Source organism: Grampus griseus (genome assembly GCF_964374135.1).
Source record: "Grampus griseus genome assembly, chromosome: 11".
NCBI lineage: Eukaryota > Metazoa > Chordata > Mammalia > Artiodactyla > Delphinidae > Grampus > Grampus griseus.
Window position 1 is genome coordinate 35,799,303 of NC_139005.1, and position 25,224 is coordinate 35,824,526.

The window sequence follows — 25,224 nt, forward strand, 5'->3', positions numbered from 1 at the left end:
GCAGATGGTGTTCAGAGAAGCCCATAATTGCCTAGCAGAGCTAAATAGATAAGAAGGGAAATTTTATTAAAATTTTACGTTAGGATAAATTATTTTGAGGCTTTTATGAGAAGGTAGATATTTCCTAATACATTTATGCTAGAGGGTTCACTGACAGGAAACAAGAAGTTTTAGGGGGGTTATAAGCTTGCATTCTTTTATGTGACTATATCGTATAATGCAAGCAAAATCAAGCAACTCGAAAAATCCATTTACTCTATTAACAGTTCTGGATTACCAAGGCTAAACATCACTAATAGAAAATAGAGTAATCAGAAACCTGCATTACTAGAAAATTCACTGCATTCGGGTGAATATTACCCATGGAAAAGATAATATTTTTTTCTTTTCTCAGAGATATTCTTTTCTCAGGTGCCCCTCTCCCAGGTGCCACGATAACAGTCAAAGCAACATGGCTGACTAAAGCTTTCAGGCGAGCCTACTTCTTTCTATTATGTTTCTGTACATCCAGGCTTGGATAAATCACACACATCCAGAGAGCTAAGGCTAGATAACAAGCACTAAAATATTTTAAATGGAAAAATGAAGATTAACAGGTTATGAATGCAGTTACTCAGATGATTTAATTGGAATTCTGCATTTCTAAAAGTGATCCAATATCAAAAGAAAATTATAATAAGAGTAATTATAAAAGCAGAGTGGACAATATTTGAGTTATCTTTAAAATACTACTAACAGGAGGAAAAATAAAAATCATGACTTGGCAACAGCCTTTCACTCCTGAAGGTAGAGAACAGAAACAGGGCTCCCAAAAGGGCCTCGCAGAGCAGATTAAATGACCACAGAATTTCATAAAGAACTCATTGAATGCTTAAGAAGGCTTCTGTGTAGGTCAAAGAGGACCAGTCAGAAAATTGAGGTCATTAAGGCATGAGCGACAGGGAAATAGAAAATAAAATACAATTACAAAGTAAGTGAAAAGGAGAAGGAAGGAATAGCAAAGGTATTATTACTGTTTTGGTTTCAGATGAATCATTTTTTCTTAAATACATTCAAAGACAAACATATTTTTTTTCCATTCAAGTATATTCTATTCTTTATATTCTATTTTAGATAGCGATCCTAATGGTCTCAAGGGGGTGGCTCAGGTGCTGGGAACAGCTGAGCCTCTGAGATAACTACATCTCACATATATCTCACTGCAAATGTGAAGCACGTTTTATCTTCCTTTTAAAAATAATCATGAAAATTAACTATTAGCTACACATATTTAATTTTAATTTTGTTTTCAAGAAACAAATCTGTGAAAGGTAAAACCAGAAACTATTGGTAAGATTCAATACCTACTTCTATGGCCAAGACTTCATTTCATATTTTTCCTACATTTACTTTTGACTCCCTGATTCCAAAGCTACATCCATTAATAAAAACATTATTACTTCAACTTGTAAGCAAGCCTTCCTTAATTTGCTGAAATTTATGGGCAAAATAATGAGGTCATCAAAATTTTCAATATGTGAACTTGTAATTTTACTATAAAACTACAAAATTACATTATTCTGAGCTTCAATTAATTATCTAAGCCTGCGATTTGAACATTTTTGTAAAAAGGTAATACCACCATTTTGCTTTACATACATTTCTATAAAACACTGACTATTCTACGAACGTCTAAAGTTACAAAATTAGTACAGGAGCTACTACAGTTAGAAAGCAGTACAGAAAAGACCAAGCACTTAGTTTTATCGACATCATTAATACCTCATACCTAGTTTCTTTCACCTCATAAAGTTACTTCATATACATTATGTAAAATAATCACCCCGTATTGATTAGTTATCATAACAGCACCATTTAATACGGGTTTATTTTGTTCCAGCAGTATAGTTGACATACAGTGTTCATTTAAGCTCACAACAAACACAGAAATAAATAAACAAGCAAATTAAACTTAAATGACTTAACCAGGTTCACAACGTTTATACATGAGAGAGACTGGACTCTAATCCAGATCTGACTTCAGCTGCAGTTAATGACAGCCCCACTACAGCTTTTGGTTCCCAGCAAAGGTACTGCGTTATTAGAAGACCACTAAATCTCCATTCAGAAAGCCCTGGAAACTGCCCTCTGACTCAGCCCAGGGGACTCAGCTCTACCTCAGTTTCCTTCTTACGTCTCTAATCCTTCCTGGCCCACTTGCCATTCCCTAAATATATACGTTCCCAACTTCCTACCTTCAGACTGTTATCCTCTTCTCCTGAAAATCATCTTTTTCTCTCTACACAGGACCATCATTCTCAGTCACTTCAACTGTGCCTCAGCAGGCCTCAAAATGTTGGTGTCATTGACCCCTCTGCCAACCACATTCAGTGAACTGCCTAGTCATGCGCTGCCACAGGGGCGCCCCACTCACTGCCACCCAGGCTTGAGTCCTCATTACTAGCCCCCAAATCACTGGGCAGGCTGAGAATAACATCCCAGGTCCTTACCATAGTTTGCAAGGTCCGGTGGGATCTTGTAAGCCCGGCCTCCTTTCCCGTGAGTCACAACTACTGAGCCTGCGCGTCTGGAGCCTGTGCTCCGCAACAAGAGAGGCCGCTATAGTGAGAGGCCCTCGCACCGCGATGAAGAGTGGCCCCCACTTTCCACAACTGGAGAAAGCCCTCGCACAGAAACGAAGACCCAACACAGCCAAAAATAAATAATTTTTTTTTTTTTTTGGCGGTACGCGGGCTTCTCACTGTTGTGGCCTCTCCTGTTGCGGAGCACAGGCTCCGGACGCGCAGGCTCAGCGGCCATGGCTCATGGGCCCAGCCGCTCCGCGGCATGTGGGATCTTCCCAGACCGAGGCACGAACCCGCATCCCCTGCATCGGCAGGCGGACTCTCAACCAGTGCGCCACCAGGGAAGCCCTAAATTAATTAATTAAAAAAAAAAAATCATACCAGTAGAAAAACTAACATAATATTTGTCAGACCTCAAATTTTAAGAAAGGCCATTTTAAGAATTCATAAAGGAATAATGAGATACCACATTCCTCCTTTGGATCTAACAACAAAATTCTAAATGACGACAATGGTATTGGTGAAGGAGTATGTTAACACAGCTGGTATCCAGTCTGGTAGTTTGTGGCTAAAAGTATTAAAATGATAAATAGTCTTTGGCCCAGTTATTACTCTTACAAACACTTACCGTAAGGAAATAATCCTATACTTAATAGTGAAACACAAGAGGCATCCTCCTTGTGTTTCTCTGTTATCTAATTGGAACTGCTGAAATCATCTTTACCTCTCTTCTTCCAGACTCTATATTCAGTCAAAAGCTAAGTATCGTATTATGAAAACTATTCCTTTTCCTTCAAGTTCACTGCCACCCACTCTGGCTTAAATTCCACTAACTTGTAACTAGACTATTGCATACATTTTCTACAAATAAAATCCATTCCTTACCATAGGCCAATATCTGATAAGGATTTCCAGAGCCACCACTACTATCAGAATTAATGTGATTAGAAGTATATTGGAAAAGGGACAAAATGATCCGTATTTATGAAAAATATGAATGATTATCTATAAAAAAAAGAGAATCCTTGAGAAACTATTTGAAACAATAACTGAGTTATAAAATAAGTAGACCAAACTCAATAGCTTTCCTTTATAGAAATAATAAAGTATAAAATAAAAAAAAAAAGAAAATCTATTCATTTAGCAGCAGAAAATAATGTAAAATACTGCAGAAAGCACTGCAAACCCACTATTTTTCCAACAGGATATAATATTGACAACACTATGAGACAACTAATTCAACACAAAGTCAAATGTCTCCTTTTTTTTTCCCCTTTGTGAACCAACCAGGGGAACTCTATTCATTCACTCTTCCTGAATACCAGTCTTTATACTGCATATGATTCTTCTTTTATACCCCCAAAATCTCACTGCCAAACTCACCTAGTCCTCTGGAATTCTAATTGTATCCCTTTTGTAGCTTCATCCCCTTGGCTTCTGGCCTTAACTGAATTCTGGTTTCCCCACAAGATTACCACTTGCCTAACGGACCTCTCAAGGGATAACTGTATGCTCTTTTACCACCACAGATACTTCATTGTTATGAGCTGATCTGAGTCCCCCTAAAATTCAGATGTTGAAATTCTAACCTCCAGTACCTCACAATGTATCCACAGATGGAGGTAAGGCCTTTGAAGAGGTGATAAAGTTAAAATGAGGCCATTAGCATGGGCCCTAATCCAACTTGGCTAGCGTCCTTATAAAAAGAGGAAGTTTGGACACAACAGGAATGTGCAGGCACAGAGGAGAGACCATGTGAGAACACAGCGAGGAGGCAGTCGTCCGGAAGCCAAGGAGAAGGGCTCAAGAGAAATCAAACGTTCCAACACCTTGACCTTGGACTTCTAGCCTCCAGAACTCTGAGAAAATAAATTTCTGTTGCTTAAGCCTAGTCTGTGGTATTTTGTTATGGAGCCCCAGTAAAATAATACATTCATGTGAAGTTCACATTCCATACCTCAGAGTAAGAAGATATAGTTGGTGTCACTTCTCTACCCTCACAAAAAAAATCTGCTCTTTGAGGCTCACGTCACCAACTTTCCTACCATTTTATACACGTGCACGCACACACACACAATATTGGACACTCCCCATCTTTCACTACTGACTTTGAAACCTGGGTCTCCATCCAATCTTTCTCCATCCAGATGTCTGCAACATTCTGGAAGAGTTTGGCATCCATGTGATTGACCCATCCAGCACCCCACCTCCTGGCTCCTTTGACACCACCCTCACCTCTACCTCGCCTGCACGTTCGTATTCTGCCCTTGTCTCCTCAAAATGGCTCTGCCTCCAAAATCTCTAAACCGGACGTTCTACTTACTCTCCAACTCAAACGCTTCACGCTTCCAAGTTGCTTCCTCAACTGCTCTCACTGCATTTACTCTTCAACTGTATGAGTTCTTCCTGTTCAATATGAACCCACTTTCTCCCTATTGACTAGCCCTCAACTGTCCTTACCTTCTTTTCTATCTTAAATCTTGTGAGTCTCCTAGTTCTGATCCATTTTTGGCCAACATCATAACCTTCTTTATGGGATTTTTGTCCAGAAAACAAAATCCCAACTGTGGATAAATCAATCTACTTTCCTCATGCCTACGTCTGGGCTGTCAAACGGTAAGGGAAGATCTTATATAAACTGATGGAGGAATAGCAGCCTCTAGTTAGCAACTTTAACATTTCTTAGCCAAATATCTTTCAACCCATCTCTACTCAACCTGTGACTCTGCTTCTTCTCCCCAATAATTCACCTTGGGTCTCACTTCACAGAGAAAATAAAAGCTGTCAGATGGCACTCCTTCAACTTCCCTTCCACCAAATCAATACATTTAGCTGTATCTGTATCCACCCACTCTCCTTCTCCTCTTGCTCTACATACTGAGTATCTCTCCACCCAGCAAAGGCAAAACCCTCTAATTATGCTCTGAACCCTACCCTTTCTGCTCAGTTTATACCATCAATTAATTCCTCCCTTCTATTTTCAATCCTTCTCTCTCTCTTTCTCTCATGCCACCAATATTTAAATATTATCTATTCCTATTCCCTGCCATCTTAAAAAAAAATCCCTGGACCCTACCATGTGCTCCCAGTAAATTCTCCATATCTCTTCCCATCCACACACAAATTTATTATTACAAAAAGCATCACCACTTTTCCTCCTATCCATTCCCCATAGCCCACTGTAATCTGGCTTCCTTTCTGGTCCACCAAAATGCTCTCACAATGTCAGTCACCCCCAGATTTTGAATCTGATGAAAAAATGTTGTTTATCATCGTTCCTGTCCTCTCAGCATATTCTGTTGTTGTATACCACTCCCTCCTTCCAAAAACATTCTTCCCTTAGCTTCCCTGCTACAAAAGTGCTTCTGGGGCTTCCCTGGTGGCACAGTGGTTGAGAGTCCGCCTGCCGATGCAGGGGACACAGGTTCGTACCCCAGCCCGGGAAGATCCCACATGCCGCGGAGCGGCTGGGCCCGTGAGCCATGGCTGCTGAGCCTTCGCGTCCAGAGCCTGTGCTCCGCAAAGGGAGAGGCCACAACAGTGAGAGGCCCGCGTACCGCAAAAAAAAAAAAAAAAAAAAGTGCTTCTGATCTTCCATGTAAATCTCTGGCAACAATTTCTCAGACTATTTTACAGGCTCATCCACCTCTTATAAATTTTAAATGTTAGAATACCTGAAGGATTGGTCCCTGTCCTCATTTTCTCTCACTATAGTCTCTTCCTAAGTAACTCTTAACAATTCCCATGGCTTCAATTATCATCTATGTACAGATGACTTCCATATTTGTGTCTCCTGTTCAGACTTCTCTTCTAAGTTAAAAATTTATACATCAAACTTTAATATTTTCTCTTAAATATCCATGGGCATCTCAAACTCAATATGATCAAACTAAACTCATAATCTCCCCAAACCTGCTTCTACTCCAGTGCTCTCTACTTCAGTAAGCAGCATAATCATACACCTACTTGCATCAATCTGAAATATAAAATTTATTTGTAATACATCTCTCTCCTTCATTCTCTGAAATCCAATCAGTGTAAACAATCTATCTACTTCCTACATATTCAAATCCATTCACTTCCTTCCAATTCCACAGCCATTATCCTACCCCAGACTGCAACCTCTCTCAGTTGGACTAGTGTTTATGTTTCCTAATGTCCCGACATCCCCTCCTGCTCCTCTAAATCCAATTTTCATACTGCTGCAGGGTAATCTATCTAAAGTGTAATACTTTATCACACTTTACTATTTTAAACCCTTCAAATGCTTCCTAGTGCTTTAGAGTTAAATATCAAGATCTTTCAAAGGACTAGAATGAATAATTCTGTGCCTACAAATTTGATGACTTAGATGAAATGAATCATATATGGATGGTAGCAGATTTAACTGGATGTATACATTTGTCAAAACTCATTAAAATTTATACTTAAAATGTGTACATTTCATTGCATGTAAATTGTACCTAAAGTAGATTTTTTTAGAAGACGAAATAAATATCAAGATCTTTCATATCACCTGAAAGACCCTGTATCATCTGTCACTGCATCTTTCTCCACCTTCATCGCAAAATACTCAACTTACACTGTCACACCATTCACTATACTTGAGTCACACTGGATGAAATACCATATACTATACATCAAATTAGAAAATATTTTCTTTCTAATATAATGATGAAAATATCTTGTGCTGGAGTGGCATATAGAAACAGGCAGTCATATATTACTGAAGTGTAAATTAATAAAACCTTTGAGTTCAGCAACCTGTGTCAAAATTCTACAAAATTCTACAAACATTCTACAATGTTTGACCTATAAATTCCTGTTCTTTTAGATTCAACCTGATACAATAATTATGGCAATATTTTTACAATAGTGAAACCTGGAAACAAAATGAACATCAAGCTTTGTTTATCTGGTATAATGTATTTTCTTTTATGTATGGGAAAGGTCTCTTTTGATACAGGAGATATGTTGACCCAACATTAATACTGCATGTATGCAAACTTATCACTGTTTTTAGCATAATCTAAAGAGACTATCCCAGATACATGTTTTTAGTTTTCTGATATGTTATCTGTGATCACTGAATTATTGGGGAATTTTTTCTTATCCTCAAAGCATTCAAAATCAGGAAATGGTTTTAACTTGCCCTGAGTGAAAGTCTGCAACATTCATGACGCAGTAAAGAATTTAGAAAAGACAATTCCTTCTATTCTTTTCTTTTAATATTTATTTATTTGGCTGCACTGGGTCTTAGTTGCAGCACACGGGATCTTAGTTGAGGCACACGGGATCTTCATTGCGGCATGCGGGCTCTTATTTGTGGCACGTGGGATCTAGTTCCTTGACCAGGGATCGAACCCGGACTCCCCGCATTGGGAGTGTGGAGTCTTAACAACTGGACCGCCAGGCAAGTCCCATCCTTCTATTCTTTTCAGGATGAATGTTTTTCTAAATGCTATTAGCTTTGTCAACTGCTGCCACACATAACCCCTGGTTACTCTGCTTTATTGAAGCCCCACTTCAAAATATAGAAAGAATAAACTTGACCCAGTGAAGAAAAGTACAATCAATTATTCTTTTTGCAGAAGATGCACAAATATAATAATCTAAACCTACTACTGTTAACATGTATAGAAGAGCTAGAGTACAATAAAAAATTCTCAGAAAAGGGGCCAAAATGTGGAATACCTTATTCAATAAAGGATGCAAAAACATTTATTGAGCATCTACTGTGCATTAGATACTGTGTCAAGTGATGGAGATACAGAGATAAATGACAAATAAACCCTGCCTTGTGTGACACAGAATAACAATTCATTCTATATAAACCTGCGTTAGAATTTCTTCAGAAGCCTCACTCCTTATTTGTCTCACCCACTGCTATTTCTACCTTGAAACTGAACTCCTGGGAGTTACCTACTTCTGATCCTCGCCTTTCTGGGACAGTATACTTTAAACGCACCATACTACATTTCTCTTCTCTTCTATTTGAATCACTACCCAAAAAGTAAAACTTCATGCCTCTAACGTACCATCTGTTACTTCAATCAGGAATGGCCTCAGCCATGGTGGTTGACAACTAGATTCACCCAGTTCCTGTTACCACAGAGAATTCAGGCTGCACCAGTGTTGAAAGTTAGCCCCAGGGTAGGAATCGAGTTTTTGAGGTCAGTGAAGCCCACCATACTTCATATCCCGTCATTCTTGACCACAACTCCACAGTCTGAAAGCAACACCCAGATACATCTCTCCTGCTTTCATCCTCATATCTCTCTGGATTTCCTTCCCCCTGAATCATCCTCCCAAGGTACTGAAGATTGTGGAAATGGCTATCTCTTTCTACTCCCTGTTTCTATGCCCCCTTCAAAGTGACTTTACAGGTCCTCCACCATCGCACTGGCCTTGTGACTTGACTTGGCCAAAAGAACATGGTGGAAGTAACAATGTTTGACTGAGTTCCCAGCCTAGGTCTCAAGAAAATTTGCAAGCTTGGACTTTCTTAGAAATCTGTAGCTGTCAGATAAACAAGCCTGGACTAACCTCCTAGTTTGAAAGAAGACATGGAAAGAGACTCCCATTAACCCAGCCACAAAACGTAAGGCTGTCCTAAAACAACTGAGTTAACCCACCAGCTAACTACAGATGCATGCACAAGTCCAGCCAAGACTAGACCAACCAAATCAAGACTGAAAAAAAAATTCCCAGGTGCTCAATCCAAATTTCCAACCTGCCAAGCTACTGTTTTAGGCTACTGAGTTTTAGGATGTTTTGCTACAAAGCAAAAGCCAACTGATCCACAAGGCTTCCAACTCTCCATCAGAGCCATTGTCCATATACATCCTCCACAACCTAACACCTTACAGAATGCTCCCTTCACTTCCCTCCTTTGATTGAAACTTAGATTTTCTCCCTTCACTTCCCTCCTTTGATTGAAACTTAGATTTTCAGTGAGGATAATGTTTCTTTCTCTGAAACCATGCCGTTTAGATTTTTCATTTTCCCATACCACATTTATGTCTGCGATAGGAGGGAAGTGTCACTTCCAAAACACCACTCTTTCATCCTTATGGAAGAACCCATCCTCCTTTGATTTCCACCCCTTCCCCACTACTACCTCTCCTTATTAATATCATCTACCTATGACCGAGTCACTGGAACCTAAAAAGCAATCTTCCTTTCCACTTTGTCTTGGGAAACTTCGAAAGGTCTTTGGAAATTTTGTTCAACACCTAGAATCTAAGTTTCCTTGCCTCCTGGTATACAGCAAATTTCATTCCTTCACCACTTAAGCATCCTATTTCCATAGCCATACCCTTGAACTTGTCAACACCCAGAATTACTCCACCCTGAAATACTGCAAATCTTAAACCATGAAACTGCTTTCAGTAATACATACAAAATAACAAACAAAAACAACCACAAAAACATTTTCTGTGTTATCCATCAAAGAATTATCACAAAAAAAGGTACCTGAATCAGACACACATATGACTGAGCTTTGAAAACCGTTTAGGAACAGATAATTCTCATGATATGAAAAAGTCATCTAGAAGCATAAATGAGAGAAAATAACCCAAGGAAGTTTTTAGAAAGAAAAATGATGGTTTTTCCAGATAATAACTCATACTAAAAAGCTAAAATAATTCAAATATTGTAGAATCAGTACCGTAACAGACAAATAGATTAATAGAAAATAAGAGAGATCTGGGACTTCCTGGTGGTGCAGTGGTAAAGAATTCACCTTCCAATGCAGGGGCCACGGGTTCGATCCCTTATCAGGGAACTAAGATCTCACATGCCGGGGCAACCAAACCCACACACCGCAACTTCTGAGCCCATGCGCCTCTACTAGAGAGCCCACGTGCCGCAAACTACAGAGCCCATGCACTCTGGAGCCCGTGTGCCACAACTAGAGAGAGAAAACCCGCATGCCACAACTAGAGAGAAGTCTACGCGCCACAACGAAGAGCCCATACATCGCAATGAAGATAACATGTGCCCCACCTAAGACCAAAGCAGCCAAAAAAAAATATTTAAAAAAGAAGTCTTGTGGTTGAACTGTGTTTCCTAAACACTATCTTACAGACTGAGCAAATAGAATAAAATAAAAATATTACAGTAAAATCTTTAAAAAAAAGAAAAAAGAAGAGAAATCCTAGAAACAAACCTAAATACATGTAAATATGTAATTATTTAATATAAGATAAAGTGGCATGTTAATCAGTGAACAAAAGAGTTAGTCAACAAATGATACTGGAATTATTGGTAACTTGTTTGGCAAAAAAAAAAAGTTAGCTAGAATTATCATCTCAGGTATGCAAAATAAATCCCAGATTGTTTAAACTTAAAATGAAAAGGGAGGGGCCATTCAGAAATTAGAAGGTAATATTTTTATGAATAATAAGAGCAAAAGGTCTTTTTTAGCATGACTCAAAGACTCCATTACATAAAATTTTGAATCTTCTTTATGTTGGAAATACTAAATAGAAGGAGTAACATTATGAAAATATATTTGCAACATACATAACAGAGGAGTTTTAGTATAAAAAGAGCTCTTATGAATCAAAAAGCAAAAATACAAAGAATTAAATTTTAAAGTGGACAATGTAGATGAAAACTTAAATCAAAAAATAAATACAAATTTCCAAGAAATGCAGGAAAAAATTCCACAATTCAGATCCTTAGCTCTACTTTTGACCTCTGTCCCAGACTCCAGACTCAGATATATAACTACTTGTCTATATTTCCATTTAAGTGGCTAATACACCTGTCAAACAGAACATATCTAAACTGAACTCTTGATCTTAGCCACCCTCCCAAATCCGGCTCAATTATCCGTTTTCTCATCTTAGTAGTAACTCCATCCTTCTACTTCTTCAATCCAAAAACTTTGGAGTCATCCTGACTCTTCTCTTTTAACTCATACCCGTATCGAGCCATCAGAAAATCCTGTTGGCTCTACCTTAAATATATATTGCTCCTACTTAATGAAGCTACCATCATCTTTTCTCTGGATAACTGCAAAAAAAAGACCTGCCTTGCTTAAAATGTGCAACTTGCATCCCATTGCCCTTAGGATGAAAATAAAACTCCTTAATCTGACCCCTTCTTATCTCTCCAGCTGCATCTTACAGTGTGCCCTTGACTCTCTGCACATCAACCACGTCAGCTTCCTTTCACAACATCCTACCTCCCTACACAAAACCTTTGTATATTAAATTCTCTCAGCCTGAACATTTCTTCCTTCTTCTTTTTACCAGTGTAATGCTATTTATCAGATCTCAACTCAACATCATTTTCTAAAGGATGCCTTCTCTGATCTCCACACTAGATGAATTTCACTTACTACAGGTGCTTTTATCAACATCTTACTGCTGCAACATTCCACTGCATACTTGATTATAATATGATCAATGTCTGTCTCCCTGACTTGATTATCAGGTTTATGAGGGCAGAGAAAAATCTGATTTTGTTCACCACTGTATCCCCAGTGTGTAGCAGAGAATAATTCACAGGAGGTGCTTAATAACTATTTTTCAAATTAATGAAAATTATAGGAAAGAGACACAGTGGCAAGATACATGATTTCACCTTTATTTCCCTCAATTTCCATATGCATAGGACAGTCATCCCCCTACTGCTATTTCCAGTATTATTCCAAGCTCTCCAGCTCCTAAGCTCACTCCTAGGCCTATGGCAAACTCAGCCAGGAGAGTTCATCCAATTCCATTTCACATTCAGCTGCTTGTCTCCCCCAGCTCCAACTCCTACAGCATTTAGAAATCCTGGGCTGAAGGGACATTAATAGATGAAATAAACCAGTGAACAAGTACAATGTTCATCTTGTTCTATACAAGCCCACCCCCTCCCTCCTTCCCGACTAACAAAAGTGACCTTTCTGAGATTCAGGGCCTGAGAAATGCTGGGGGTAAACCATAGGCATAAACACAAATGAGAAATTCTTAACACTGCTTGCTGTGAGATAAACTCATTTGTGCTCAGAAAAGCGCAAATTTTTATTGGTTTAAGGACATGATACCCACAAAATAGTGTGAGAAGAATGTGTTACCCACTGCCCTTTTATTCTCTTCCTCCAAACGTAATAAAGAATTAGCTTCCCAAATCTAACAATAACAACTCAGGAAAAAAAAAAGTTCCTCTTTCCTGTCTTCTTATAAGTGATGCCACAATAAACTATGAGGAAAAGGTTGAATAAAAACTTCAACAGGTTGAATAGCTAACTCTTTGCTAATCAAAGTGTGTTCAGTGTGTTCCACAAAACAGCACCACCCAGGAGCTGGTTAGAAATGCAAACTCTCAGGCCCCACCCCAGAACCACGGAATCATAATTTTCATTTTAACGAGATCCCCAGGTGATTCATATTCCCATTAAGATTTGAGAAGCATTGAGCCAGTGCTGTGCTCCTGCCTACAGGCCTCACAGCTTGTTGAATGAAAATTCAGGTCTCAGGAAACTTACGAACATATGTATCACGGATCATTGGGGTCACTTGCCAATGGTTAAAATCATAAACCTTATATCTGTATATGATCTGTTATGCTCTGGAGACTTAAAATTCTCTCCTAAGTTTCTGAGTTTGTTGCACAAGTGTTTGTGAGACATGCCTTTACAATCTGAATTAATATTTATAAGTGAGGGCCACTCTGAAGTCAGCCAGCTCAGAAATGATTTTATACCAACAATGTAATTAAAGTGTAAAACAAACAATAAGACCAAGATCTGAACATCAAATCCTAAAAACCTGGTGTGGCCCAAAGTCCAGAGATCATATAGCCAGTTCTACAATAGAGGCAACGTTCCAGCAACTGCAGTGAAGAGTGTGTAAATAGCAGCTGTTGTGATTTAGAAGCAAAATCTAGGCAAAGGTTCTAGTATGTAATGTGGATAGAATATTCTAGTAGTAGGACATGGGATTATAGCAGCCATTCCAAAGAAGAGATATTTTACAAGTTTAACATTCCTGAGTTGGATGTCGCTCCAGTCTTACCACCACCAACTCCAGTAATGACTTTTAAAGCAATTTCATGTGATTTCATATGTAATTTTTATAGTTAAATAGTTCTGAATTGGAGGCCAGCTTTTGTATAAAAAGAAATGTGCCTGAATTGTACTCTATCACAAGCATCTCTAAACTGAAAAAGAGAATCCTTTTCTGATCCTTCCTCACACTGAACTCCTATATCATTATGTTTTCTTCATCTAATTTTTAATCTATACTAATTTTACACAGTCTGTAAATATGTACCAGAGAGCACAGGCCACACACAGGCATCCAGAGGGGAGGCTGGTGATGCTGAGTTGCTATTTCATCCTTCCTGTTGGGGACGGTGGGAGTCATGGCTTTATTCTCCAATGGGCACTATGACGTCCATTTACCTTTATTATGCAGTTGGTCTTCCTGACTTACTACTTTCCACAAAATTGCCAAAATCAACTTGTAAGATGCTTTAAATTACATATGTCTATTTTCTCCTATTCCCAATTTCAAAATGCCATTTTGTCTGATCTCTATTGAGAAGAAAATAAGCTCATTTTTAAAACAATTACCTAACCACACGGCAAATAAGAAGCTGCATTTTCCAAGATAAGTGTTTCTTCTTTTCTCAAACTGTGTCTACCATGAATTCTCACTCTTTTGCTTTGGTATACATCTCAAATCCTCTCACCCGTTTCAAAGCCTTACACTACTAAGAAGGACTAGCCTTCTGATCACCTAAAGAGTCCCATTTTTAGTCTCCTAGAACTGTGCTAGACAGTTTGATTTAATTATTATTAAAGACAAATTTGCATAAAGCTTTCTTCTGAAGAGTGTGAGGCCATTTAAGCAATGTCATTAGATGGGCAGAGACAGTCTTTTGAGAAAATGTAATGGGGCATGAAAAATAATAAAATCCACAAAATACATTTATTCAAGGATCTTAATAATGAAGAGAAATTACAATTCAGGGTAAAGAACTAGAGGCTGAGGACTCTCTATTATTTTAAAATAAAACATGATTAAATCGGCACAACAGAAGGCATCAAAATCAGAGGGCAGTACCCGTGTTATGTCTTCTGGAAAACCACTTTCATTTCAGAAAAAAATAAATTCAATATATTCTCATGCCATCTATGGAATTTACCAAAGATGCAGAACAGCAATTAATTTTAATAATAATTTCCTATGAGCTCACCAGACAATACTGTTTGAGGTAAAACAAGAAAGTTCAGGCTTCCATAGACTTATCTTTCATGGAGGGATCTCCCATGAATTGATATTACCTTGTCAAAGTTGCTTGGGAAAAAGAAAAATGCCCCTGGTGCTCTTTTTAAAGACCTCGTGAAACTGAGAGAAAAGTGGTGTTTTCAGTTTTCCCTCAGCGCTGCCACCAAGTGCTCCTCACTAGAAGGGAAAAACACCCAGCTTTTTGTAATTTAGAGCAAGAAAGTAATTGGAGAGCAAAAGCTGACAATATTTAAAAGTGCCGCAGTCTCTGACCCAGAAATTCCACCCTCAGCAATTTACTGTATAAAACCATATAAAAGTGCACCAAGATTATGCAGGAATGACATCCCACAATATTGATTTTCATAAGAGAAACCACAACAACAAATCAGAAACAACAAAAATATCCTTTGAGGGGGAAGAAATAACATTATGATAAATTATACAGTGGAGTATTATGCAGCCGTTTTTAAAAGTTTGTTGATATGGAAACATCTCCAAGATAAAAGTACAGGAAGATGTATGACATCGTTTACTGTACATGAAAAGCCTACACACGCATATGTGAGTGGATACATTGAAAATCACCTGGAAGGATACACAAGAACTAGAAGTTCAGGGGATTTCATGGTGGGAAAAAAAAAAAAAAGTTCAGGGGACGGAGGAGAAGGGAGATTTTTTACTTTTTATTTTATATCTTTTTGGATGGATGAAGGTTTAATGTATGCAGGCATTATTTTTAGTTAAAACATTAAAAATGCTGGTTGCCAAGGGGGGGTGGTAGGGGTGGATTGGGAGTTTGGGATTAGCAGATGCAAACTATTATATATAAGATGGGTAAACAACAAGGTCCTATTGTATAGCACAGGGAACTATATTCAATATCCTGTGATAAACCATAATGGAAAAGAATATGAAAAAGAATGCTTTATATATATATATATATATATATATATATATATATATATCTGAATCACTTTGCTGTACAGTAGGAATTAACACAACATTGTAAATCAACTATACTTGAGTAAAATAAATTTTTTAAAATGCTGTAGTAGGATTAGGAAGAAAGAATGATAGAGTCAAACATCTCAGAACTGTGGAGTACAGGACACAGCAGCAAATCATTGTGACATTGCCATCATCCTGTAATTCTGCCCTGCCTTTTCTTGGTACCTCAGCTCTGCTACAAGCTGACAAATTAACAATAGATTTTTTTATTTTGCTAAAAGATCATTAAAATGTATCATGCAATGTCTCATACAGTCATTAATCTGAAGGCTATATTGTTAATTATTCTTGCTTATTAATACATTGCCAGTTCGTGTTTTTTCCTCTGATTTGATATTTATCAGTTTTTATAATGCTTAAAAGATAGCTTAAAAGATGCCAAATGCCTGTTTGAAGAGTTTATGAAAAAAATCAGCACAAAATTAATGATAGTGTTCAGGAAGCCTACAGGATTATCTTGATGAAACCTCTCTTTAATAAAACATAGCTATTCGTCTTTAGTGAAAATACTCCCTATCCTAAGTTCAATGACCTTAACTAATACACATGTGAACTATTTTCTTGCCCATTTCTTCATACTTACCTACAGAATTAGAAAAGTGTCATAATTCTATGATTTTATCCAGGATTATTTTAAATACTAAATTAAGGTAATTTTGGTGAGAAAAGACAATCCAAACCAGGGCCATGCACTTGATTTACACCAACACCATGAGCGCTCAGCTCATTCAATTGTTTGCTGACATAATGTTCCTTAATAACCACAGACATTCAGGAAACTTCCCAAAAATATTGTGTTTGATATGTAACACAACGCACGTTCCTTTTGATTGCTATTTCTACCTTTTTCGTTATTGCGTAGATCCCCCCGAGTCAGCATTAGCATTCTAGTCACGTAGCCCCTCGTGTCTCCATAAAGCCCAATAATTTATAATCGTGTTCATTCATGAGAACCTCCAATGCATACTGCATATTTCCCATGCTTCCAGAATTACTGTAGAGACAGCTAAGTTTATTGGTTATGTTGCTCCAAACTTATTTTCTTTTTTAATGTAGCCTATATAAATTATGCGTTTCTTTTTTTTAAGAACAAAGATTCTTGGTGAACTATATCCCATTGCTTTTTCTTCCTCCTCCCTATATTCACATGTTTAAAAGTCTGTGAGTCAGTTTCATTACTGCCATTCCTTTCTTTAAAAAATCCCCAATTTACTTGAGTGACTGTCATTTAATCTCTGTCCCTACTTTGCTATGCATTTTAAGTGACAGGGCTAGATCATCCATATTGCATGATAACATGAAAATAAAAGAATCAAACCTCCAAAACTACCATCTTCTACCCCCCAGAAAAAGAAAAATGCTCTTTGGGGAAATGTTTGTATTTAAAAATCTACTCTTATTTTGTATTATTTAAAATTAGGGAAAATGGTCCATAAATGTATGAAAAAGTGCTCATCTTCATTAGTCTTCAGGGGAATGCAAATTTGAACTACAGTACAATATGATGTACCAGTATAATTTATCATAATGCCTAAAATTAAAAAGACTAAAAATGCCAAGTGTGGGTGAGATTGTGGAGCAACTGGAATGTTCATACACCATTGGTGGGAGGCCAAACTGGAATAAGCACTTTGGAAAACTGCTTTGTTATAGAATAAAACAGTTTTTACCCTGTGGCCAAACAATTCTAAGGTATATACCCATCAGGCGTGCATAACACCAAAAAAGATGTAAAGAACACTTATAGAAGGACTATTTATAGAGTCAAAAACTGGAAACCACCTAACTCACTCTTCAATAATAGATTGGATTGTGATACATTAACACAAATGGAACATATACAGCAATAAGTATGAATAAACGACATCTACATGCAAAAATATGGATGAATCTCACAAACATGATTTTGAATGAAAGAAGCCAGACTGAAAAGAATATATAAAGCATGATAAATTGGTTCCACGTGTAAACCTTGGTCAAGACCTATCCAAAATATTGAGGGCGGAATGGCCTTTAAAAAGAGTAGTACTGTATATCAGAACAGAATTTGAAAAAAAATTACCTTGCATTACAAACTAACTGTTTGATCTTAGAAAAGCAATTTAACCTCCCTGGCTTCATTATTCCTATGTAAAATAGGGATACTGAAGCTTTACCTCCTCAAAAGCAAATTGCTATTCTGAAGATCTCTAGGTCCTATATAGCTTTAAGATCTATGACCCAATGAGTTTCACTAGTTTGTATTTTCATCAATAAAAACATACACGAATCTTTTAATAAAAACAGTAATAATAGGTAACTTTGTTCTAAGCACTTTACATATATTACTCATTCAGTCCTCACACCAACCCTTACATATAATATCACGGATGAGGAAACTGAGACTCCGAGAGGTTAAGTAACTTGACCGAAGTGGCACAGCTAATAAGCAGTAGAACCAGAATTCAAACCCAGAAAATCTAACTCTATAACCCACATGCTTAACCACTCAGTATGCAAAGATATCAAAAGTCCATTTTATCTAAGCTATGAGGGTTTTTAAATTAAGTTTAAAACAATATGATGTCTAATCAGCACAAAACATATTAAAATGTAATCTATATTACATATTAAAACCCTGATTTTGTTCAGCCAAAATAATAATTTTAATTTATTCATATAAATCTGGCCTCTTTGAGAAAACACCAATTAAAATAACTATGGCTACTAGGCAAGCACCAACCAATTCTGATGGTCACATTCACATTTCCTGTATTTGATGCCTTTCTAGAAATGGAGAGGAAATCCGCCTTCCTTGTTGTTGTTTATTAAAACATAGCCTTTTCTGCAAAAGTCATTACAGCATTAGTTCAGATTTGCTTCAGATTCCCTATTTTCATGAATCACTTTTTCTGTGAAGCAGAGGTCTGTGTTCAAACTTGAATCTACAGTCCACGGAAAGAAAATAAATGAATTCACTGAATACTTTAAAAATGTTTTCTAAGTTCAGTGATTTTAGTAACTTTCTATTTCCTAGAACTTTAGTTGATTATTTTCTGACAATTTTTTAAACTGGGTTGAGATTTTATGTACTTTAATTAGTTTGACTTCATCCTATTTCAGATTTAACGTCACCCAAAATATTTATACTTTACATTTTCTAGAGCTGCCTTGAATTTGAGCCAGTCCATCTTGCTGTTGGCTAGTTGAGAGCCTGTGACTGGAATAAAGGGTATGGAAGAGGTGGCTGAAAAGTAAACTGAGTGGTACTCTGCTTACTTTGTACTTTCACCTAGACTTAGCCAGAACCCCAAATGGCTTTGAATGGTAAGCTTAGTTACAGTCGATGAAAGGAGATCACCGAGATTAATTACAGCAGGTGGTTCTGAAGAGGGAAGTAGGCTGGCAAAGCACAGCACTTTCAGATAGAATTTCTCTGGCACATCTAACTAAATGTGCGTTCTTGGGCAAGTCACATAATCCCTCTAATGAGGAAGATGGAGACAATGCCTACCTTATACAGTTACTGTGAGGTTCACCTGAGGAGCCAAGTATGTGCCTCCTAATCTGAGGAAGTGATATGACTTCATTAGAGTTGTGACTATTATTACCTTAATGATTTGGCACTGGTGCATTCCTGCCTTTGGATTTCACCCTCTGTTTAACTCCACCACAGTGGCTCAATGGTAGAGGCATAAAAGGTTTAGCCCCTCCTCCCAACACTTTGCTTATGTCCAGTCAAATAAAGAAAAGTGACAGGCTTGGTTCTCTCTGACTTCTTTCCCAGAACAACAACCTTCTTACTATTCAACAGTATTTATGTGTGGATAAAGGGCTAGAGCTGAAGTTACAGAGGGAAAATATAAAGCAGGCTGCAAAATAGGGCTGCTCAGAGTTGCACAAACAGCTCTGACGCAGCAAGGCTGAAAGCAGTAAATAAAGAACAGCAGAAAGGACTGGCCGCGTGCAAGTGCTTCGTTCCTTTCAGCCTTGGCAGAGTAACAGTTCAGCGGTTAGGTTACATGTTTTCCCTTCCGAGGGCTTTAGAAACAATAAATGATTAATCTCTTTAAATAGTTCTCACTAAAGAATATACTTTGTTAATTTTATGCCATTAAAAAAGGCTATCGGGGGCTTCCCTGGTGGCGCAGTGGTTGAGAGTCCGCCTGCCGATGCAGGGGACACGGGTTCGTGCCCCGGTCCGGGAAGATCCACATGCCGCGGAGCGGCTGGGCCCATGAGCCATGGCCGCTGAGCCTGCGCGTCCGGAGCCTGTGCTCCACAACGGGAGAGGCCACAACAGTAAGAGGCCCGCGTGCCAGAAAAAAAAAAAAAAAAAAAGGCTATCGGGCCATAGAGTTTCAAAGATCAAATGAGTGCAGTGTGTAAGAGGAAGGCTGTGGTGAAATGTCTATTTAGGTCTTCTGCCCATTTTTTATGCTGGAGAGGGTGTGGAGAAAAGGGAACCCTCCTGCCCTGTTGTTGGGAATGTAATTTGATACAGCCACTATGGAGAACAGTATGAAGGGTCTTTAAAAAAATTAAAAATAGAACTACCATATGACCCAGCAACCCCACTACTGGCCATATATCCTGAGAAAACCGTAATTCAAAGAGTCATGTACCACAGTGTTCACTGCAACACTATATAGCCAGGATATGGAAGCAACCTAAATGTCCAGCGATAGATGAATGGATAAAGAAGATGGAATATTACAATGGAATATTACTCAGCCATAAAAAGGAACAAAACTGGGTCATTTGTAGAGATGTGGATGGACCTAGAGTACGTCATACAGAGTGAAGCAAGCCAGAAAGAGAAAAACAAATATCGTATATTAACGTATATATGTGGAATCTAGAAAAATGGTACAGATGAACCTACTTATAGGGCAGGAATAGAAACGCAGATGTAGAGAACAGACATGTGGACACAGAGGGGGAAGGGGAGGGTGGGATGAATTGGGAGATTAGGTTTGACATAAATACACTACCGTGTGTAAAACAGATAGCTAGTGGGAACTTGCTGTATAGCACAGGGAGCTCAGTTCGGTGCTCTGTGATGACCTAGATGGGTGGGATGGGGGGTGGGAGGGAGGTCCAAGAGAGGGGATATAGGTATACATATAGCTGATTCACTTCATTGTATAGCAGAAACTAACACAACATTGTAAATCAATTTTACTCCAATAAAGATAATAATAATAAAGAGGAAGGCTTATGTTTGTGTTTTAAAAAGTAAAACACATAGAAATTATATTCCACTGAAATTAAGTTCTTGTAAATTATAACACTGATGCTACTGGGGAAATTTACATAGGAAAATGATACTGCTTCCTTCCCCTCATATGTAACAGTGAAACACACACACACACACATACACACACACACAGAACATCATGGATCTGTATAACTATCAGCTTCTCCCACTTTCAGCACATATGAAAATCTGAACTATCTAAACAAGTCAGCTAATGATTATTAAATTTATTGTAAATATTATTTATCCTTTATAAAATATTTTTTGCAAAACTTTTCAGAAGCACATTTCCTAAAATATTTCTAGTGACCGTTTTTAAATTTATGCATGTGGATATTGTATATTGCATTTATCTGAAATGCCCAGAATAAGCAAATACATAGGAACAGAAGGTAGATTAGCGGTTGCCAGGGGTTGGCGGCGGGGGGGGCGGGCAGAATGATACTTAACGGTTATGGGGTATCTTTGTGGCATAATGAAAATGTCCTGGAATTAGGTAGTGATGATGGTTGAACAACCTTACAAACATACTAAAATATACTGAATTGTATACTTTTTTAATGGGTAAATTACATAGTATATATATGTATATGCTATATACATATTTATATAGTATATAAATTATACTCAATAAACAGTTATGTCATTTCTTTTCTGCATAAAAAAATTTGTGCATGAGACACATTCCCAAATAATCTCTAATAATGTTTACCGTATGAACTAAATACTTATTTCTCATAGGAAAAAAAAATCTATGGGTGTTAACTGAAAATATGCTAGCCCTCGTAAAATGTTGAATTCATCAGAATCAGAGGTTCAAATACTCGAAATACAACCAACCATAGGACACAAATCCTTTATATTCCACGGCACTCATATCACTGAATATGACCAGAAAGACAAAGTCACTTAATCTTTATTATTTTTTAACCGTATGAAACGGAAGACTCGAATGAATTATTTTGACACTTCTCCAGTGATGCTATGGTCCCCTCATTGATCACTTATTTGCAGCTTTCACTATTTTATGTATGACATACAGTTACTTTCCAATCATTAACACCGAAGTCTGCCAGAAGCACTTTGTATTAATGAATTTCAAAATATTTTACCATTTTATGAAGTCTAACTACATGCTTTCTGGGAAGATTTCAAGCACAGTCTGACTGAATAGGCAGCTTACTGCTGGTAACAGAGACAAATGGTAAAAGCAGACCTGAAATTCACAACTTCTGACTAATCCATCTATCATGATGGTCCATTATTCCAATCAGCCTGTCTCTAATAAAATCAACATCACTTAATGTAAATGTGAATGTAAATATTCACAGGTAACAATGCAGAAGTATCAGTGGAAAGGATGAAAGAAATAAAAGCCAAAAGTATGATTCCTGCTACTGTTGTGTAATGAATATGAGTCCTATAGAGGGCCCTTCTTCCTCCTGCCTCCAAGCATCTACAAAGAAAACTACAGAATATCGTCCCAAGCTTTTCTTTATTAATACAAGTTCAAGGAAGAACTCAGATTACCCCTCACCAAGGAAATTAGCTGGTGACATGTGTGAGAACGACTGCATTCAACCTTTCCTGGTCCAGCCAAATCTACTTGACTAGGCTAATACACTCTCATGAAATGGACTGGCTTCAAGGTAAAGTCTAACAAAATTAAATATACACGAGCTCCTGAGGGAATTAAATCAATGGACTACAAAGCGACTTCCTGATTTTTCTCTGATAACTTGTCACTCTCGCCAGAAGGAGCACCCTGCACACTGCGTAGGCAAGAGTAAGGTATGGCGGTGGTAACGGAGACCAGTGAGCATAAAAACCCTAGAAAAAGCAGCTGTTACTTTTGTTTTCCTCTCCTTCCCTCTCCCTTGCCCTCCCCCCTTTCTGTCTTGTGTGCGTGCGCGTGCATGCGTGTGTATGCTTATACTGCACTTACATAGCCCTATATAGTCTGCAAACTTTATAACAACCCAGTTTTCATATATGTTACTATTGCATGGTAAAAAAAAAAAATAGTAGCTAAATTTTAAATGCTACTTTTAACATGGACTTAAGGCAATCTTTTAAAGTGTAAGTAACAGAGATGCGATGATTTATGTTATGAAATAAATGATTTAGAACCCATTTGAGGATAGCTATCGATTCAAAGAGCATTTCCAGACATCAGAAGTGAACTGCATACAACAGCTGCTGAAAGGCAGATGGCTTCCTCATTCAGTGGCATGAGCCTCTTTTATGAATTAAGATCATGGCCCTGCCCTGTCCACACTGGACAATCCTATAACAATGTGCACTTCTGTGGTTTGGACTAATAGAGTTTTGTATCTTCTGCTGTTGAAGGTCACTTGTATCTTGGATTTTCTTGTTTATCTTGACTGAGTGTGGACTACTCTCAACCTAGTTGAGAGGTATTTGTATCAAGCAGTGTTAATGAGAGAAGTGCCTTCCACTGAGTTTCTTACATATCTTTGCCACTACTGTCACTGTACAGAATAGATTCCTCCAAGAAAAACTTTCTTGCTAAAATACAAGTATAGCACTTTTAAGTGGAAAAGAACTGCTCAACCAAAATAGAGAAGGTATTTCCATCATTTCTAAAAGCTATTTAGTTTACCCAGATTAAACCAATGATGGGTGAATATTTACTAATACAAAGCTTTATTTTTGCCAAAAAAGTATTCATCATAAAAGTTATGCTCACGTTTGCATTCCTTACAGCACTTGCCATCCACGTATGCAAGAGCCGACTTGAGGGGGCAGTCAGGATTTGGGCAAATCAGAGTTTCACACTGGATGGTTCCATTCTGAGAAGAAAACAGTATTTTAAAGAATTTCCAAGTTGCAGCTTGGTAGCTTTCAAGTATTGTTTAATATATTTCTTAAATTTCAAATTCTTCATGTAAAATGTCATAAATACCACTATTCTCTTTGGTTATTATACAGCAAAACCCATAATACAGTAAAACCCACAGTAATGCAAACTGGGTCATAACACAGATGGTGATTGGCTCCACCTTCTGTCCGGCAACTGAGCTAGAGTTCTCACCTCCTGTTGTGAAGTGGATGAGGACAGGTGTGGAGGGAAGGGCACCTGCTGACAGAGAAACAGCAGGCTGAGGGTCAGCCTGGGGCACTCGTGTCTCCCCAGATGACTCACAAAATGAGCATCAACAAACGAGGAGATTTTTGGAATAGCTGCTGCCGTGCTGGAGACCCAGTCTCAGGATGCAGAAATCTTCCCAAGGATATTTAAGCTTGGACAGGCCACCACCATGAATTGATGCTGACAGTCATCACAAGAGGTGCCAAACGGCAAAGGGGACCTCAAGGAATTTGATTCCCGAAGGTCACCCAGAGCTCCCAGGTAGGTTAGCTGCTTTTCTAGTCGTTTTATTGACTTCACATACCACATCTTGTATTTTACTCAATTTGATTTTTGGCACCCATTTAACAAGTTGGGAAGGTTTTACTGTATTTGTAAAATGCTATGACTTTAATAGGAATATATGTTCCTGAATAGAAATCATACAAAGCAGGCACACACAGACACACCTGTACGGTTATTTCACAGCTAACTTTGACCTTCTTACGTCATGATCTCCCACTTTTGAATAAACTGGATGAACTTGGGAAAAAATTTTTTTAGACCTCTGACTTCTTTACAGTCAACCAATTTTAACAGGTAATTCATATGGAATTTAAAAGTTCAAAACTAAACTCCTTTTGAACTTGTCTTTGAAAATGAACTTACATGTTTGAAATAATAATGCACTAAATATTCTACTTAATTAGTGAGCAATTAGAAAACTCAAACTTATTTATACTCTATAATTTGTATTCCGCTGTATTAGTAAACTTTTAAAGATTATTTAAACTCCATTATTTGTTTGCACAGCCCAATCTGGACACAGTATTTCCTGTTGCACTTAATTTAGTTTTATCAAAATGCATTAATAAAACATGAGGGGAAAATCCCTGGAAAAGTTAAGGATAACAGGATAGAATCCTTTGGGAATCCCTTTACTGACCCAATTTAAGTTGTTAACTTCATGTGCGGACCAGTAAACTTAAAACTTTATAGCATTCTGAAACCGTAATCATCTTTATAGGCTAGAAAGTGTCTTTAATAAGGCAACACACAGTCCTTTAGATTTGACCGGGTTTGCTG

General features: G+C 37.8%; 1 protein-coding gene across 1 annotated transcript in view; it reads right to left on the reverse strand.

Annotated features, from left to right (window-relative positions):
• Window positions 1–25,224, reverse strand: part of NELL2 (neural EGFL like 2) — a 378,381-nt gene that overhangs the window by 259,192 nt on the left and 93,965 nt on the right. Inside the window, exon 10 of the mRNA XM_082665093.1 lies at window positions 23,758–23,860. Within this exon, the coding sequence (XP_082521219.1) occupies window positions 23,758–23,860 (103 nt within the window). The remainder of the gene's footprint in view (window positions 1–23,757; window positions 23,861–25,224) is intronic.